Here is a 20,732-nt window from a genome sequence, read left to right as displayed (position 1 = left end):
TATTTAAACAGAAGTTACTTTGTTTTCTTTAGATATCAGAACTTGCTAAATATACAGAATTTGGAATAAATAAAAATGGAAATTTGTTCCATTTACTTTAAAATGATTGAATTCTATTTTATTGTAGGAAATCCCAAAGGCTTAACCCATTAAATCATTGAATTTCAGTACTACAACAACCAGAAAAGAGCTTGTCTTTAAACCTTCCACCCTTTTCTTTTTACCTACATCTGCTATTTTCACTTTAAAATAAGTTATTTACATAGTTTCAGTGTAGAAAAACTAAAGTTGTGCAGCAATCTGTGATACTATGTGTAATATCAGTATAACAATTCAAAATAAAATTTTAACCAGAGTGAAATATTTATAGAAAGTATTAGAAATGAAATTTCTCTCACACTACTAAATTTCCTTACCTTTCCTTTTTTGCTTCCTGAGTTGTGATTTGAGGGTAAGAGGAGGGACATTGCTATAATATCTAGCAAAATAACATTTGCATTTATTCTTTGACTTAGTAGTCCCAATTCCTGGAATATGTTCCCCAAATAATAAATAATTCCTTCACACACTTACTCTTCACGGCACTCCTTGTGAAAACAAATCACTTGGATACAGCCCAAAAGTCCTTCAGTGTAGGCCTGGCTGAATAAACAGAAACATCCATATGATGGCCATTTTGCTCATTAATAAAGAATATAATAATTAAAAAGATTTCTCTGAACTGCTCCAGGGTAATTTTAGGATTTACTACTTTTTAAAAAAAGCCTGGTGCTGCACAAGAGTATACTGTACTAGCTTTGGAGGAAGAAGTAGAGGGTAGAGATACACACAAATACCCCTCCCCACCACCAGTCAATAGCAGTGAATTTCTATAGTGCCAAATTGTGTACTTTAAGATACCTTTTCGGGATGCCAGGGTGGCTCAGTGGTTGAGCATCTGCCTTTGGCTCAGGGAGTGATTCCTGGGTCCTGGGATCGAGTCCTACATCGGGCTCCCTGCAGGGAGTCTGCTTCTCCCTCTGCCTGTGTCTCTGCCTCTCTCTCTCTCTCTCATGAATAAATAAATAAAATATTTTTTAAAAAGATACCTTTTCCCCCATATACATGTTTATATTTTCAAAAAGGAATAGTGGGAGGATAAACTAAAACCAATAAAAATAGTTACCTTAAGGAGAATGGAAAGAATAGAGAGAGGAAAAAGGACAGAGATGGAAAATATTGTCTGTCCCTTATTTTTATAGTTTTGAATTTGGAACCATATGAACATTTTAAAAATGAAATCTTAATAAAAACTATCTCTAAAAGGCAAAAGAAGTCTGAAACTAAACAACTTGGGTACATATCTAGATGGCGGGATAGCCACATAGAGAGAGATTATTCCAAGTAATATTAAAGCCAAATATTTTGACCCATGCATCTTTTTTTAAAAAAAGATTTTATTTATTTATTCATGAGAGACAGAGAGGCAGAGACACAGGCATAGAGAGAAGCAGGCTCCCTCTGCGGAGCCCGATATGGGACTCTCTACCTCAGAACCCCAGGATCAGGACCTGAGTCAAAGGCAGACACTCAACCACTGAGCCCCCCAGGTGCCCTGACCCATGCATATTTTGTGGGCTAAATCTTAGAAAAATAACCACAAAGAGATCTTGACCTATATTTAGAATCCTTTTCAATAATAATATTGGTATTGTTATGTTGATTCTTTTTTTTTAAGTAATTCTTTTTTTTTAAACTTTATTTTTTTCAAGATTTTTATTTATTTATTCATAGAGACACACACAGAGAGAGAGAGAGAGAGGCAGAGACACAGGCAGAGGGAGAAGCAGGCTCCACGCAGGGAGCCCGACGTGGGACTCGATCCCAGGCCTCCAGGATCACACCCCAGGCTGCAGGCAGTGCTAAACCGCTGAGCCACAGGGGCTGCCCTGTTATGTTATTCTTGTATATGTTGTAGGATAATGAAATAGTTAATGTCAGCATTATTAAGAACTGTAGTTTTCAAGCATAAGGAAAAAAAGATACAAATTAAGCTGAGTAAAAATGAAATAGTCTTTAAGATTTTGATTTTTCTTTCTTACAAAAGTACATTTGTCTTAGCTTTATCCACTCAGAGGGTCTAGAATCAATGGCAAGTTAATAGCAATAAATGCCCATAGTCCTCAGATTGTGATCTTTACAGTACCATTTCCTTCCTTACTGAAAGGAATCAGGGCTCCTTAGCAAAATTGATGATTTCAGGTATGGGACATTGTTTTTTAAGAGAAATCAAAGAAGATATCAAAGCCCACTGGAGTTGTACCAAAAGAACCCAGGAGCTAGTTCAAAGGGGACTCTCACTGGCCATTAATTAAATGGGTAGCTTTGAGCCTCAAAAAACAACAGTGACTACAATAAATTGAAACACATCAAATACATTTTTAAAATCCATGAGTTCATAATGATATCCCCCCACAAACCAAAGAAAGCAACTTGATCATGTTCGGAAGTTGATAGGACACCAATTCATTCTTATGAAAACTAGGAAATGAAGGCAAAGGATCAAACATTTATGTTGACTTTCATCTGAATTGTATTTAAGTAAGAGTTACTGAGTAGTTGATGAAAGCTTACTTTTTTTTTTCCCAGCAAAATCCAGCTAATAAATTCAGAGGGAAGATAGAATTAGAAGAATCATGATTTTATAATCTCTTATAAAATAATGAAGTAAAGGTCATTAAAGGCTATTAAAATCATTCAATGAAAGAAAGGTTCGTGAGGAACTTTATTTTGGATGAATCAAGCTGACTCCAGCCCAGTCCACTGATCCGTTTTTAAATCACTAAATGTTGTATAACTAGATATTCTATGCCTTTTCAGTATCAGCACCATCTGTGAAATATGCTCATCAAGATTTCAGCTTGAATCTCATCCAGCCTGTACATCTAACTGCAGATGTCACATCTACAGATGTGCATCTAACTACAGATATAGGAAATTTTTGGTATGCATGTTAAATTGACTTCATAAGGGAGGGAGTTGAATCCTAAACACAGAACATTCTATAGAAATAGGACTCGTTTTGTTTTCAAATAAATGTCATGGAAGGAAAAGAAGTAGCAGTGGTAGTTGTGTTGCAGGGGTGTAAGTGTTGGGACTGGGGAAAGTATTAAAAAGATTTAAATGAATACAGTGTATTGTGTATCTTGTTTGGATCTGAATTTGGACATAACCTTATAAAAAAGATGAATGTTAATTTTTTTAGGTGTGATAGTGGTATTATTTTTAATAAATAAGGTAATATTTTAAAATTTAGGGGTGAAATAACTTCACTTGTCAGGGAAAGTAAAGGGTATGTAGATGAGCAAGAATGGCATAATGTTGATAATTTTTAAAGGTAGGTGATAAGGTTTCATTAGATATATTGTTCTATATATTTATTAAATAATATATATTTGCCTCTAGAATGTCTATCAAACCCTGACCAAGACAGCGTTTCATTAAACTTTTGATCTCTGACGCCTGATAGCAAACATTGTTATTTTGTAGTAATTCCTATTTTTTCAATAGCTTATTTTGGTTTTTCATTCTATTTTTTTCCCAATTTGTACCTGAGTATCATGGTTTCTATGCCCTTATGCCCAATGCTATGCCAGGTAAATTAAGTGACCCCCACTTCCCCAGTAAGTTGCACATTTATGTGGACACATTGACACACTGAAAATACAGATGAGCTCAAATATTACAGACTCAGTATGACTATCTGGGTGTTCAAAACATGATACAGTTTGCATTTTAAGAAGATAAGGACATAATTGATGTGAAGTTGGAACTGAGGACTGTAGAAACTAGCAGTCCACTTCTTTTCCTCTGTGGAGCATTTCTTGTTGGCCTGTTGACACTTCTGTTAAGCGGATTTTGCTTTTATAGGCCAGTTCTTTCAAACTTATTTTAGTAGTATTACATCAAGAAAAAGCGATAAAATACTTTTTTTTTTTTTATGATTTATTTATTCATGAGAGACACAGAGAGAGAGAGGCAGAGACACAGGCAGAGGGAAAAGCAGGCTCGATGCCGGGAGCCTGATGTGGGACTCGACCCCGGGTCTCCAGGATCACGCCCTGGGCTGAAGGTGGCGCTAAACTGCTGGGCCACCTGGGCTGCTTGAAAGAGAGAGCACAAGTGGGGGTGGCGGGAGGGGCAGAGGGGGAGAGAGAGGCAAACTCCTTGCTAAGCAGGGAGCCTGATATGGGGCTCATGACCTGAGCTGGAGGCAGTCGTGTAGCCAACTGAGGCACCCAGGCACCCCAATACTGTAGTACTCTTGAACTAGTAGGTTCTGTAATCAATAAGGCTTAAATCTTTGGAATAAGAAGAACATGACCAAAATATTTTTAAGTGGCTTTATGATTATGTATTTGCTATAAAACTATTTCATTTATGTCTCTTTAGGTTGGCAAATAAACAAGACAAGGAAGGGGCTTTAGGAGAAGCTGATGTGATTGAATGCCTATCTCTGGAAAAATTAGTCAATGAGCACAAGTGCCTATGTCAAATAGTAAGTTTTCGCTGTTTTTTTACCCTATGAGATATGTCAGCATAACTTAGTTTTTATAGAGGTAGCAGGCAATTAGGTGACAGACGGCTAACAAAATAATTTATTAGTGTTTTACAATAATTTTATTTAATACTATAACATTTGTTTTCTATTTAGTTGTTACTCCCCTAAACTTTCATGATTTCATAGACCTTAGCTTTGCTTTTTGTTTAAGATATTACTGATAGGACCTGTAAGTTATACAAATATGTCATGCTACAAATTTTGTAGAATAGTAAAGTATAGATAGAAAATTGAAGCATAGGAGAGGTTATAATGAGTTTTGAAAAATTGTTATCAGGAAAGTTATCCTGTAATCTTAAGAAAGGTGGGCAGAGGATTCAGTCATTCATTCTAGTTTCTGAAGATGGCAGCAAGGCCATTCATCTTAAAAGATGCGTACTGCTATAAATTCCCTGGTATAAGGAGTTAAAACTTTTCCGCTGTTTTTAATAAGTAGGGTTATTTTTCTTCTGGCAGTACAATTTTGTCTTCTATTGAGTTTTTTTAAAATTATAATTGGCACTTTCGACTTCTCACAATGTGTCTCATAGCTTACAGATAGAATCCTTAAAATATTTCAACATATGTGTATTAATGTTAGTTTAATGATCATTTCAAAGGTGTGTTTTATAAGTTAAATGAGCAGATGCTTCATATCATTAACTTAATGAGTTAGTTTTGATTTGCCAGTAGTTATATTCAATGGTTTATGAACAGATTTTTGTGGAGAACTTTTAATTTTAATTTTAATCTTTAAGTCAAATAAATTGCTGTTTTTCAGGAACCTTGTTCAGCAGTCTTGGGCTATGGAAAGAAAATTGACAAGTCCATTAAAAAAGGCCTTTATTGGCTGCTACATATCATTGCAAGAGACTTTGATACCTTAAATGAACGCATCCAAAGGGATATAACAGAACAGCGTGCTCTTGAAGAACAAGAGAAACGAGAAAGGGCTGAACGAGTACGAAAATTACGAGAAGAGAGGCAAGTAGACCTATTTGTGCCACAGTGCATTTGCAAAGTCAAGAACACCACAGTTCTATGAAAGATCTTATAGTTTTTCTATTCAGTTTCCTCTTGCTGTTTGAAGGAAGACATTAGGTAATTTTTTTTTTTTTTTTTTTTTTTTGTGGCTCTTTCTTTATATGAGTTTGGGTGATAGGGTTCTAATTTTCCTAGTGGTGTTAAATTTATTCCTTAAATATTTATTATTTCCTGGAATTCAAAGATTTTTATCTCTCTCTTTTTTTTAATTTTAATTTTTATTTATTTATGATAGTCACAGAGAGAGAGAGAGGCAGAGACACAGGCAGAGGGAGAAGCAGGCTCCATGCACCGGGAGCCTGACGTGGGATTCGATCCCGAGTCTCCAGGATCGCGCCCTGGGCCAAAGGCAGGCGCCAAACCGCTGCGCCACCCAGGGATCCCGATTTTTATCTCTTCTTATGGGTACCATTAGTGTTGTGGTTCTCAATCATGGGGTAATTTTACTTCTCAGGATATTTGGCAATGTCTAGGAGATATTTTTACTTATCACATGGAGGTAGCTGGAGTGCTACTGGCATCTAATGGGTAGAGGTGATACACAGAACCTTCTCTTGTACAAAGAATTACTGGGCTCACTATCTTAGTAGATTGAGAACCATTTCTTTAGTCTAAGCAAAGATAGAAGGTAAGCTGTTAGTGGGTCTATCAACTGAAGCAAAATTTGATCTTCAACACTAGTTTTGTCAGAAAGTAGATTAAATTGTAGTATCTTAGTATCTTAAAATATATTTTTAAGATCATTTAAAACTATGTTGCTTGAAACCAAGCTTTTTTTTTTTTAATGGACTAGAAGAGCTCTAAGGACTTTTTTTTTTTTTAAAGATTTTATTTACTTATTCAGGAGAGACACAGAGAAAGAGACAGAGGGAAAAGCAGGGAGCCCGATGTGGGACTTGATCCCTGGACTCCAGGATCATGCCCTGGGCTGAAGGGAGGTGCTGAATTGCTCAGCCAGGCGTCCCAAAAGCAAACTTTTAAAATGGAATTTTAAAAAAGTTTGTTTTTTTTTTTTAAATTTTTTATTTATTTATGATAGTCACAGAGAGAGAGAGAGAGGCAGAGACACAGGCAGAGGAAGAAGCAGGCTCCATGCACCAGGAGCCCGACGTGGGATTCGATCCAGGGTCTTCCGGATCGCGCCCTGGGCCAAAGGCAGGCGCCAAACCGCTGCGCCACCCAGGGATCCCTTTAAAAAGTTTTTAAAATGGAATTTAGCAAACTCTGAATTAAAAAAAAAATCATATAAATTCAACCACAGAATCATTTATAATAATCTTAATGTGCAAGAAAGTACACAGATTTGATTAGAAGTTCAGTTTAGTACTTAATACCATGATTCATCTTTTTCTGTCCACTGGATTGTTATGTGGTAGGGGAGGGGAGAAATGAAAAGATTTATATATGTTTAAAGGTTTATATATATATATATGTCTGTATGTGTGTGTGTGTGTGTGTGTGTGTGTATATATATATATATATATATTTTTTTTTTTTTTTTTTAAGAGAGGGAGAGAAGTGTGGAGGGACAGAGGGAGAGAGGGAGAGAGAATCTTAAGCAAGCTCCAAACTCACTTCAGAGCCCATTGCAGGTCTGGATCTCACAACTGAGTCACCCAGGTGCCCCCAAATTCAATTTTTTTTTTTTAAAGAGAGGGAGAGTGTGAGCATACACATAAAGTGTGGGGGGGGGGGGGCAGAGAGGGAGAAAGAGAATCTTTTTTTTTTTTTTTTTTTTTAAGATTTTATTTATTCATGAGAGACACAGAGAGAAAGGCAGAGACACAGGCAGAGGGAGAAGCAGGCTCCATGCAGGGAGCCCAATGTGGGACTTGATCCTGGGTCTCCAGGATCACACCCTGGGCCAAAGGCAGACACTCAACCGCTGAGCCACCCAGGGATCTCCAAAAGAGAGAATCTTAAGCAGACTCTGTGTTCTGCATGGAGTCCAGTATGAGGTGGAGCTTCATCTCTGGACTGAGATCATGACCTGAGCTGAAATCAAGAGTCAGACATTTAACCAACTGAGCCACCCAGGTGCCCCTAAAATGAAAAGATTTTTAAGTGAATTTCTGTAAGATACAAGGTTGTCTTCTATCTTATCTAAGTAAAATTGGCCTCCCATGTGCTTTTAACATAGTCCTAGTCTGGTAGGCAAGAACCCACTAATCACCCTTGGTTATTCGTTTGTGAGATGCATCCTTACACTGTCAAGGAAATCCTTTCATTACTGGTATCTTTTATTTAATTCAGAGATAAGACTTAAAAAATATTTCTAGAGATAACTCCCCCATCCCCAAGTGCTCAATAATTTGAGCAGATCGTCTTCTATGTCTCTCTTGATACCAGTATGAGATTTTAGTAAACGTGAGACTCTTTGTTTTTTCTTATCCAAGTGTATCATATTTTCATGATATAAAGCTCAGTACAACCAGTCATTCATGAAAGTATACCTTTTATTTTCTGAAGAAAATAAAACCTTTTGCTTTTCTCCACTACGAAAACAAAAAAGAACCCAAAATTTGAGTTGGATTAAAGAAGTTTAAAGTTATCTTTTTTTTTTTTTTTCAAGTTTTTACTTTTTCCATAAAGTTATTGTAGATCATGTTATGGCAGGCTTTTCTGTTACCTACTCCCCTTTCCTTCTTTCTCCTAGCTATGTTACTTGTGGTCTGAGGCCTTTCCTGTTGAGCAGAGAGACTCTGTAATTAAAAGTAAATTGGGAGGGATCCCTGGGTGGCGCAGCGGTTTGGCGCCTGCCTTTGGCCCAGGGCGCGATCCTGGAGACCCGGGATCGAATCCCACATCGGGCTCCCGGTGCATGGAGCCTGCTTCTCCCTCTGCCTGTGTCTCTGCCTCTCTCTCTCTCTCTGTGACTATCATAAATAAATAAAAATTAAAAAAAAAAAAAAGTAAATTGGGAAAAATAAAAATAAAAAATAAATAAATAAAAGTAAATTGGCATTTAGAGAAGAATTATTTTTAAAAAACCTTTTTATTTAATTAAATCCAATTAAGTAGGTTCAGATATTTTTTAAAAACAATGAAACATGCTACCTGAAAATAGTATGTCACTACTAGGTTACCTGAAATTGCTTAGTAATAAATTAATAACATTAAGAGCAACCACTGTCTTCTAGGTATGTTCATTTACAGAGTGGTTTGTCTACACAGCCCTATGAGATAGATATTTTGATCCATATTTATGGGAAAGCTGAGGCTTAAAGATCCCGACGGAAGTCCAAGGTCATAGAGGTAATAAATTGCAAATCTCTACCTCTTGGCTTCGTACATTCAGAATGAAAGGATATATTTTCCCATAATAGAACATAATTAATAAATGTCATAGTAATGAGCATTCACGTTACCATATTTGCAGTGTGGCTGCAGATCTACAATACTTATTTTTTCTGTCTTGTGCTACTTGTTTTAAAAAGTAACTTACTGTTCTTCATGCCTGGAGCAATGTTAACTATAAATCACAGTGATAGTGGTGCAGTAGTAACTAATGTGGAAATAATTAATCCTAGTGATATTGGGCAGCTTAGTTATAGAGTCTCTCTACCTTTATACAGCAAGGATTGTTATCCAGTTTATTTGTGATACACAGCTTGACACAACACTGAAGAAGGGTGTTAACAAGAGGACTTATTTATTTGTTAACATCAGTGAAGAGGATGGTATTTATTTGGGAGGTAGTTAAGAAATGGATGAATATAAACCTTAGGCACATAGAAAGTTAATTAACAGCACCACTGACTTTTTTTTTATTTATTCACGAGATTTTATTTATTTATTCACGAGAGACAGAGAGAGAGAGAGAGAGGCAGAGACACAGGCAGAGGGAGAAGCAGGCTCCAAGTAGGGAGCCCAATGTGGGACTCGATCCTGGGACTCCAGGATCATGCCCTGAGTCGAGGGCATACACTTAACCGCTGAGCCACCCTGGTGTTCCGCACCACTGACATTAAGTAGTCATAGGGGATGTTATTTTTGTCAGCATTTCTTTTTTTTTTTTTTTAATTTAAGTGATCAACTATGGAATATGACACAGCCATAAGACATAATGAGATCTTGCATTTGCAACAACAGGAATGGATCTAGAGAGTATTATGCTAAGTGAAGTTAGTCAGAGAAAGACAAATACCACATGCTTTCACTTAATATGTATAATTAAAAAAAGGAAGGAAGGAAGGAAGGAGAGAAGGAAGGAAGGAAGGAAGGAAGGAAGGAAGGAAGGAAGGAAGGAAGGAAAAGAAAAAAGAAAGAATGAAAGAAAGAAAGAAAGAAGAAAAAAGAAAAGAAAAGAAAAGAAAAGAAAAAAAAGAAAAGAAAAAAGAAAAAGGCCCATACACATGAAGAACAAACTATTGGTTGCCAGGGGAAGGAAGAGTGGACAGGCAACCTGGGAGAAGAAAGGCAGGATGTGTAGGCTTCCCATTGTGGAATGAAGAAGTTATGAGGATGGAAAGGAGAGCGTAGAGATAGTGTGATAGTGTCGCATGGTGACAGTGGCTATACTTGTGGGCACAGCATACAGTATAGACTTGTTGCATCACTATGTTGTGTAACTGAAACTAATGTAATATTGTGTGTCAGCTATACTTCACATAAAAAGTCTAAGTGATTAATCTTCACATGGGACTGAGAGGCCTCTTACCTGCACTAGGATTTCTGAAAGTCAGTAATTCAAAGCCATGTCCAGATGTTTAACTTACTAGATTTAATAGCCTTAAACCTATCACAAGTGTTCTTAAACATGGTTCAGCATTTTCTCATAAGGAATTCCAAATTTTTCCCTCAAACAATAGAGAACAAAGGGAGCGAGAGCAAGCGGAACTGAATGGAAGCAGCAGCCTGGCTGAGTTGGACCCCGAACCAATTACTGTTAATCCTTTCCAGCCAATAGCATCTGTCATTCTTGAGGTAGGGATGGTGGCACATGTAATTTTTATGACTTAAGTTATAAAGTTGGAAGCTAAGAAGGGAGATGGGGAGAAGTATTTCACCAGCGATTATTTCTAAAGGAAATTAAATGGGAGAGATGGATTAAAGGCCTGCTGCTTTTTCTTCATCTTAAAGTTTGCTTTTTGATTTAATATAGAAAGGAAAGCTGACCTCTGAGTTAACTGAGAATGAAAATGAAGATTGAATATACCAACTGTCGTAGTTACTGTCCTGATTAATCTTTTTTTGTCATTTATTTCGTCTGATAGGAATATATTTACTCTCATTTACATTGTCTATCTCCCTGTGTTGTTGTTACTGTCACTTTACAGTAATATTTAGGTGCTTGTGATGCATTTTAGAGTATGTAAATGATTTCCTAATTATTTTCCCAGGATACTTCAGAATGTTCGAATCTATAGTAAGTTCTTCTGTATATGAATATAATTTATTTTAGTTTTCATTGCCAGCAGTTTTACCAAAATTAATTTGTAGACTTTACTCACGAAGAAGTTAAGGGGCTGTGTGTGTGTGTGTGTGTGTGTGTGTGTCTGTATAGTTGTATCTTCGCTTTCATTGTCTGCTGGTGTCCAGAGCTCGCATTGGCCTTCTTTTGATCACCCTGTGCAGCCGTGCCTCTTTGGAGGCAGAGCTTCCTAAATCTTCATTCACTTAGAGTTTGATGTGGCAGCTGGCTTGGTGGTCCCACCTGTATCTTCTCCATTCCTCTTCCCCTGTCACTGCCTCCTTCCACACAGGTGCTCATCTGGAAAGGTGGATGATTGTTTCTTCCTTGGGGCTGCTGCTGAGGAGGGAGGCAGCTCCACAGGTAAGAAGATGATTGGATAGTTTTGGTATTGCCTTATTTTACAAAATAATTGGTAATATGCGATAGTTTGACTTAAGTTGCTTAGACAACAGAAGGTTAATTGTATTTAATCTTTTTTTAACTCCACTACATTTACCTTAAGTATATGCTTTCCTGAGTACATTAAAGCTGTCTTAACAACTTGAGCTAATTTATCTCTATCCCATTAAATACTATGGTTGCCAAGTTTTGTTGTATGTGCTTTAAAAAAACACTGATAGAGAAGAAGAAGGAAATCAAGTTTGACTTTTCACTTTGAAACATGAATTTATATTTGTGATAAACCTCATTTTATATGATACCATGGTAATTAACCATGGTAATTAATAAACTTAGAAGGTCTTAGCACTTCTACCAACATTGTATTTTTCGTGATATAAGGATGTGGACAGTAATGATGTATAGCATAGTATGCCTTAAAGTCAAAGTCCCTGAGCTGATTAGTGGCAGAAAGTACAGTTATTATGCTTTTAAACTATGTTAATTTTGAAAATATGATCAGTTAAGAAATGAAATAAATGAAAACAAATTACCTAAAATCTTTTTTACCAAGCAAATTTTAAATTTTCTTTTCTTTCTATAAAACTTCTCCTTTAAAATGTTTGTATTTTAGAGAGTCACCTTACAGCCCTTTGCTTTTATTACAGATTAAAAAAATGGTGAGGTATTGTTTCCAGAATAGACAGACTGGTCAATGGAACAGATAGTAACAAACCTAATTATGCATGAGCACTTTGTATAAGATAAAAGTGACATTTCAAATCTGAGAGAAAAGGGAGTTAGAGTAATGAAGAATCATTTGGAAAAAAGTAAAATTAATGAACAGTGTATATACCAAATTGAACTCTAGAAGACTTAAGTGTGTACAAAAAGAAGACTTGAAAGTACTAGCATGTAATATAGTTAAACATTTGTGTATACTTGGAGGAGAACTTTCAAAGCAGGACAATCAAGCCACATATGATGAAGCGATAAACAGATTAGTCTTATTATATCCAATTTTTAAACAGCTGTTCTATAAAGTTAAAGGCAAAGAACAAACCCTAATGAAAATTATTTGTGACATATAAGACAAAAAAAGAACCCTTAAAAATTCCTATGAAAATAATGGGAACTTAACAGAAAAAAAGATTTTTGCTTCCCATGGATAGTTTCCTTTAAAAAAAAAATGGCAATAAGGTTATTTAATAGTTCGTCTTCACTAGCAATAAAAAAAATTGAATTAAACTTTACACCAAGGTACAAATATGTATTTATTAGTCTGGTGGGCATGTAAAAGACTGACGATGATATACAGGCATAGAAGATGATATGGGGAAACATCACTCTCCTCACTCTTTGCCTGGAGTATGACTTGACTTTAGTCTTTCTGAAGGGATGTGTGTAGTTACCAGTAGTTCCACTGTTAGGAATTTATTCTAAAAAGCTAATTCAATAATTGTATTTCTTAGAATGAAAAATTGAAAATAATTTCTCTCTTGATTAGGATTTGGTAAATTAAGTTATGCTATAACCATACAGAATGATAATATAATTGATGAAAGTAGTAATGGCTAACGCATGTAGCATTATATAACATGGAGCTAACACTTTAATGTGGGTCAGGTATTATTCTAAGCACTTCATATATTCACTGACAAGAGAAGGAATATATATTCATAAGTAAAAAGTTAATTCTTTTTTGTTTAAAAGACAAATATTTAAATATGTATATAAAGAGAAACATTCAATCAGATTTATGTATGTTTGTGGGTGGTGTATGTCTGTATGTGTGCAGGTAGGAAAAGAAAAACCCCTCTTATTGATTATGCACCAAACAAATCATTTCTTGATTATGGAATTACTGGTAATATATGTTTACTGGTAATATATGTTTTCTTTATCTTTGCTTTCAGAAAGTTTACTAATTAAATGCTTTAATGATATATTCAACAAATAATTTTTTAATAGAAATATCACAGTGCTCTGAAGTTACAGAATACTTTTGGATTGTTTGATTTCTTCCTTAAAACTATATTAGACAATTCTTATATTAAAAATGATATATTTCATTTTTGATAGAATGAAAGAAAACTTGAAAAAGAGAAAAGGAGACAGAATATGGAGAAAGACAGTGATGGCCGCCCCCTGAAACATAAAGTGGAGCATGAGCAAATAGAGACACAGAGCCAGATCAGTGATAGTAGCCAAAAAACCAATGAGCTTGGAGTAGTAGAAAATTACAAGGAGGCTTTAACACAGCAGTTGGAGAATGAAGATGAGACAGACCAGCGATCATCAGAATCAGGTGATAAATCTAATTATTTAAAAATATACATATATACACACACATATATATATATACACAAAACTTAACATGTTGTATATGTCTCACTTGTCATGATTATTTTTACAAAAAAGTATACTGTAATATTTTTTGTCGCCAAATGCAGTATTTATATGGTTCTCTCATGCTTTTTAGTTTCTCATTAGTGAATTTACTAACTCTTGTTTTTATTCATGATGCCTTAAAATGTAGTCCTTTGTAATTTAAATGAATTTCAGCAGAAAATTCTGTTTTCAATTTTATTTCATAAATTTGGAAAATAGCATAGACCTAGGAATCCTTGGAATGTATTGAACTTCTAAAGCTCTTTTGTGGGGTTTTGTATGGATTTTATTTTATTTATTTATTTATTTTTGGATTTTATTTTAAACCTCATAATACTACCGTCAGCATCACTTCTTTTATTGACTTGCTATTTGTATTGAATGTGGACATACTCAGTTGAACGCTGATGAACATTAAAGTTGATAGCCATTTTCGTCTTATTTTAATATCCTACAAAATCTTCAATTCATAATTGCTTTTCTTTCTCTAAATGGTTATGTGATTTAACTAGAAAGTTCATGTCTTTGGTGTCAGAGGGGGAATCAGACAACCTGGGATAGAATCTAGGTATTTGTTGTGTTACACTGTATTGCTTTTCAGTCTTAGTTTCCTCATCTCCAAAATGGCAATACGCATCATTTTATTTCACAGGGCTTTTAGGTTACTTACAGTAAAAATAACCTTGCAATGTTCCTAGCACAGGGACTGACACATGACCCGGTAATCATTACTTCCTTGCAACTTCTAGTTAGCAGTATGGTTTCATTGTATATTAGAATTTTTGTACAATATCAGGAAGGTTAGTTATGAAAATAAGATGGTAATCCTTGAGGTTCAGATTAGCTAACATGGATATTTTGCTGTGTAAAAAAAATAGATTTGAAAGCTTCCCTTAGGTAGGTGGGGCAGCCATATTTGTACTCATGTAGTTCTGTTAACAGAGTTAAACAGAAAGTAGACTTAAAGTAGCCGCTCAGTATATTGAAAAAATTTTTTGAACACTAATAGTCTTTGTTAAAGAGCAAAAGATTTGGTAGATTATTTTAAAATATACTGTAGGAAGATCCAAGATTGTCAATCATATAACTATAATAATAATAATAATAATTAACATTTTATACCTCAGAACATGGTTTCAGATGTTATTTAATGCAAGATTGTATTATTTAACATAACAATCCTAGAGTATATTATTCCCATTATTTTGAATAGGAAATCAGGGACTTGGAAAGATTGAGTTACTTAGTTCAGATCATATTCTCATCTGTGGCTGGGCTAAGAGCCCACTTCCTATCATCCGCCCATTATCCTGTGCTCCTTCATGACCCTGAGCTATGCCCATCCTGAAATACCATATGGTTCTGGACTTTTTCTTTCCTTTGTCTCAGCTGTAAAGCTTAGGGTTTAATTGTAAAACAATTTTTCTCTGGAGTAAAATGTCTCAGATGACACAAATAATTTATTTAGAAAAAATGTTTCTAAGCATGTTTATATTTCTTATTGCTTTGGAGATTTCATAGATGTTGGCTGTTTCTCATATAACATAACTCTCATTTTATAAAATGTATTACATATATATAAATTAAGCAGTTGGGATTGTCAGTTAAAATATTTCAGTAATTTAGGTGGTTATTTAACATTTACATGGTAATGACATAGATGTCCTTAAGTTGTTTATATGTACTTAAGTGAGAATCTGTAGTTATTTTTTAGAACACAAATTCAATTCTGTAATCTCTAATAATGTGATTTTGGTTACATGTATTTATATTGAGCATACATTGGGGATATTTCAATGGGTAATGTGTTTAGATTTGATTAGAGTCTTTTCACATATTGAAGAATTAGTTTTGGATTGTTAATACCTAGACTCATTCTATATATTCTACTGAGACAAATTAACATCTCTCCTCTTTCCTTGGCTGTTTTGAGTTTCATGAAAATCCCTTCAATTAGACAACTATATTTACTTAATACATTTGGGAAAAAATGTAACTTACTTTTGGAAAGGTAAACTTTTTTTGTATTCTGAATAACCTCTCATCAAACTTAAAATACAGGCTTTTTTTTTTTTCTTGTATCATATTCATTAATTATTCATTAAGTAAGCAATCATTTAAAAATTTATTCTTGGTAAAAGCAGATTCACATTTCATTACTGGTAACAATTTCTAAAGCTGAAGATAAAGTTTTATGGTAATTATAATATGAATATTCTAGTTTCATTCTTTTTTATTATAGAAGTTTACATATTCCGAGAGGTATATAGTTGCATGTTTATATTTTTGTAGATAATAGTAAAAAGAAAACTAAGAAACTAAGAATAAAAAGGAGTCACCGTGTAGAACCTGTTAATACAGATGACTCTGCTCCTAAGAGTCCAACACCACCCCCACCTCCTCCTCCTGGTGAGTAAATTGATATTGATACTGAACTTAGAAATGCTGCTTTAAACAGGAAAAAGAAAGACATTTTGTTGTTTTGTTCAGTATGTTTATTATTTTGTGAATTTATGAAAAAGGCAGTTTTCTCTACTTTGTTCAAAATTTATTGTAAATTATGTATTCTCTTTTTTTAATCAGAAAAAAATGTTTCCTAAAAGTAAAAAAAAAAAAAAAAAGTACATAAAATTAATAAGAACACTTCACCCAAGCACCTCCTAGAATGGATTCAAGTCCTGCTTGAAATATCAGTACCCAGGTTGCTAAAAGGAATTTAAGTTTAATAAATGGATGACTAATGTAAGTTTTTTAAAAGTTGGATCTTTTATCCTGAAAGTTAACATTTGAAATCAAGATGTGTGAATTTTTCCAATATATTTCCAACATACATACTGACCTTCTAAGTTGTTACGCGATTTAAAGGAATATTGCATGTAAAACCCCGGGACATGCTAATTGCACAATAACTGTGAGAAATTTTTCAGCACCAGGTACAGTACCTCACATACCATAGGTGCTAAATAAATATCTAAATGTATATGTTTATAGTGTCCTTTTAGCTCTGTTAGAAGGCTTGAGGCGGTAACATTTTTCTTTGAGAATTATTTTAAGATTCAATTTCTAGTATTTCATTTATTAGTAAACATTTCCGTTAGCCTTTGCGAGGGCTTGGAATAGTAGCCTAAGGTAATTTTTGAAGGTGGTGAAGATGCTTATATTTTTTAACTAAAGATAAAGTAAAAACTTAAAGCAGATGTTATCAGCCTATAATTACATTTTTTAATAAAAACTATTTCAATGGCTTTGTGGCTATTCAGTACCATTCAATATACATATATGACTTGACATCAGATATAATATACATTCCTGTCAAGGGAGGGAGCCTCTCAAAAGGCATAGAGACATTGTTTAACAGTGTTTTAAAATGTTTTTCTTTTTCTTTAGTTGGCTGGGGAACCCTTAAAGTCACTAGACTTCCAAAACTTGAGCCTCTTGGTGAAACACGTCATAATGGTAATGCAACAGGATCAGTTTTCAAATATACATATTCCATCCACTTTTCTTACCTCATTACTTCAACAAACTTTTATTTTTGGAAGCCTTACAAATCCACAACCATCCTTTTTCATTATGCTTCACTTTTTTCATTTTATTTATTTTTATTCTTTAGTGCCTTTTGCCTCCATATAATTTGTTTACCTTGGAATACAGATGTAAAAATAATCACATTTTGTGTTTATCCATTACATATTTATGTAAATTGTTATGAGAAGTGAACATTTATAAGGCAATTTAAATATGAGGCATTACAATAATGCTTAGTACTAAAAACAGCATTGTCCTATATGTGCTTAGTATACTCAGTAATGCCACATAATTATTCTTTCTCTTTTCTAATAAGACCCAGCTGCTGAATATTAAAGTGAAGTAAAGATCAACATAATTTATAAAATCAGAGACTAAATCAGTAAACCAAATAAAGTCCAGCTAAATAGAAAGTTACTAAAGCCTTTTTGACTCAAGAAAATAGGTTGTTTTGGATTAAATTAACACAAGGTGTAGTCCCACCAATATATAGCATTAGAACTCCACAACTGGAAAACTAGAGAAAGGACAGTTGGGTATAGAGAACTACCTGATACAACAGGCAGATGTTCTAATTTTAGACCATCAGCTGAGGCTCTTTCAATAAAATGTTTCTAGAATGCAAAAGGATAATTACATGTATATTGTAGCTCAATAAAGTTCTCCATCAAGAATATTTAATTCTTTTTCTGATGGCTCTATTTACCTAATCTAGAACTTGGATTCCCAAAGAAACCCATTTACTAGGAAAAAAAGTCAGAAGTTTAACAAAAGCATTATCGTGTAACTTGAAATTATATCAAGCTTTATAAAATATTTTTCAAAAAGTACATAATTATAAATGACCTGTTTGCTTTTTCAGAATAGTATAGGTTAGTAATAAAATATACCTTTCATAATTATTAGTGAAAATTAAAGGATTTTTTCATTTCTAAATACCAAAAAGTTTGTCCTTAGATTAGATCAGCATTACAGTAAATCACATCTCTGAATGACTGACTTTGCCTCATGATGTTTTTACTGACTGTAATAGGTTAGTTTGTGTTTAATGATACTCAAATTGTGTATATTAGAGTGCATTATCAGTAAAGTTAATATAGTTGTGTATGTATGCATATGTGTATGTACACATATATAGAAAAGTACTAATTTCTCATAGAACAGATATTTTTTTTCTTACTGAATTTTAGGCATCCGAAAAGTAACCTTTTTGTATTTGACACCACCTAAAACATTGGTGATACCAAGATGAAGAAGATATGATTTCTGCCTTTTTGCAGATACTAGATACTAGTCTAATAGGAAAGAGAATACCTGAGCTTACTGTAGTAAGCTGTGGTGTGGAATTGAAGCACTGCATGGACAGTTAGTGAAAGTGATGTCACAACTGATGTCACAACTGTTAGTGAAAGTGATGTCCTTCAAAGGAGGAGAAGGCAGTAAGCAGAAGAAGCAGACTATTCAAAGGTAGAAGAGTGGGAAGGGGTGTTGCTTATTTGGAAAATAAAGTTCTTGTATTTGTAGCTTAGATTTATGTGGGTAGGGTGGTGGGTAAGAAAGAAGACATTTGAAGTTAGAGTTTTGAAATTGGAATTATGGCTTAGGGCCAGATTGTGAAGGGCCTCACATATCTGTTAAGGTGTCTGGACTTGTTATAATTTTCCAAGAGATATTACACATTTTTGACCAGAGAAGTAGTTGTGTTGTTTAGGAAAATAATTTTTGTCACAGTGAAAAGTACAGACTTCATGGTGGCCACATTTGAGGTAAGATCCCATCTAAGAAGCTGTTGTAATAGTCACAGTGAGAAGTGAGGAATGGAAATTGGAATGGAGAATAAAAGATGAGAATAAATATGTATGCAGGGGGCAGCCCCAGTGGCTCAGTGGTTTAGTGTTGCCTTCAGCCCAGGGTGTGATCCTGGAGACCAGGTATCTAGTCCCACATTGGGCTCCCTGCATGGAGCCTGCTTCTCCCTCTGCCTGTGTCTCTGCCTCTCTCTCTCTCTCTCTCTCTCTCTTTCTCTCTCTGTGTGTGTGTCTCATGAATAAATAAAATATTTTAAAAAAATGTATGCAGGAAATATCTTAATGATTATAAGAAGTAATATTTGATGGAATGGATATATGCAGTGAGGCAGGGGAGAGAGGATAGAGGATTATTTACTCAAGCAGCTTGAAAGTTGGTGCTGTCTCTAAGACTGAAAATACTTAGAGAAGGAAACCTGCTTTGGAGTTTTCTGTAGGCTTATCTATTGGAAATGTCTCTTGGCCAATACAAATGAGATGCAAGAGTTCAGAAGAAAAGAAGGGACCCTGGCGGGTGAAGGGTGTGCAGATAGATTTTTATTTTTAGTTGCCTTCTCACAATAGAAATTCTTTGCCCGTAATAGATGCTCTGTAATCTTTCACTGAATGAATGCAGAAGGGGATGATAATTTGTTTCTGAAGGAAATTTTGTAGAATGAGGCAAAAAGAGGTGATGGGTAGCATCCTAGGGGAACAGTTAAGGGCAAATGAATAAAGGTAAAAAATAGGTTAAGAAGGTTGTTTTGTTTTGTTTGTGCTCATTTTCCTGTGTTTGTTTTTAAATTAAACTTCTGAGAAAGAATTGTAATAAATCAGCTAAATTTAAGACCCCCAAATCCCAATATTTTAGTCAGTTTTCAGTATATGTCAATGAATGTAGCTTCCCAAAGCAAAGAAGACACTAGAACTCCACAAGTTTTAAAATATCTTTATTGTTTTCTTCCTTCCCATAAATTTTAAGTCTAAGTGTACCTAAGCTGGGTTAAAAAAAAAAAAAAAAGTACAATCAACTCTGCTTTCATTAGTGGGGAAGAAAGCAGTTATAATTACAAATTCTAATAAAAACCTTAAATTTGTTTTTATGGTTTATTGGGAGATCTTCATCAGAGATGCTGATAGCTGCCGGTTTTATAATTGCATCCTCCTCTTTTCTCTTTGTATACATTTCTTTGCATTTGGTTAATGGCAAGTAAACAACAGATACATGATGAACTAGAGTAGTAATTAAAAGTCAACTGCAAATGACTTGGGATGAAAAACAGTTTTTTATAGTCACATTGGGAATTTTTAAGGCAAATCCTTACTTGTTTGTTGATAATAGACATTTACTTTGATAGCAGTTTGAATTTACTTTCCTTTTTATTGTCCATAATGCTTGCTCAGTTTAACAGGTAAGACTTGAGTTGAGAAGAGAGACCTAAAAAGAGTATCTTATGTTTACTACATAAACACTCAATCCATACTTCATTAACATGTGTTACACATTATGAGAACTATGTCAAGGATTCTGTTAGCTAGAAATACCAAATGCACTAAAGCAACTAAAGAATGTTTCAAATATTAAAATGTGAATGAAGATAAAATTTTG

General features: G+C 34.4%; 1 protein-coding gene across 3 annotated transcripts in view; it reads left to right on the top strand.

The window, feature by feature from the left end:
* Positions 1-20,732, top strand: part of ARL13B (ADP ribosylation factor like GTPase 13B) — a 63,301-nt gene that overhangs the window by 35,679 nt on the left and 6,890 nt on the right. For 2 of the 3 annotated variants that reach the window (XM_041769968.1, XM_041769952.1), the window contains 6 exons: positions 4,432-4,537; positions 5,361-5,563; positions 10,435-10,549; positions 13,500-13,725; positions 16,101-16,217; positions 17,196-17,264. In XM_041769968.1, the coding sequence (XP_041625902.1) occupies positions 4,432-4,537; positions 5,361-5,563; positions 10,435-10,549; positions 13,500-13,725; positions 16,101-16,217; positions 17,196-17,264 (836 nt within the window). The remainder of the gene's footprint in view (positions 1-4,431; positions 4,538-5,360; positions 5,564-10,434; positions 10,550-13,499; positions 13,726-16,100; positions 16,218-17,195; positions 17,265-20,732) is intronic. The other variant, XM_041769959.1, reaches the window with a different exon arrangement.

The sequence above is a fragment of the Vulpes lagopus genome, chromosome 1 (assembly GCF_018345385.1).
Source record: "Vulpes lagopus strain Blue_001 chromosome 1, ASM1834538v1, whole genome shotgun sequence".
Lineage (NCBI taxonomy): Eukaryota > Metazoa > Chordata > Mammalia > Carnivora > Canidae > Vulpes > Vulpes lagopus.
Note: the sequence above shows the minus strand (reverse complement) of the source record. Positions and strands in the feature narration are given on the sequence as shown.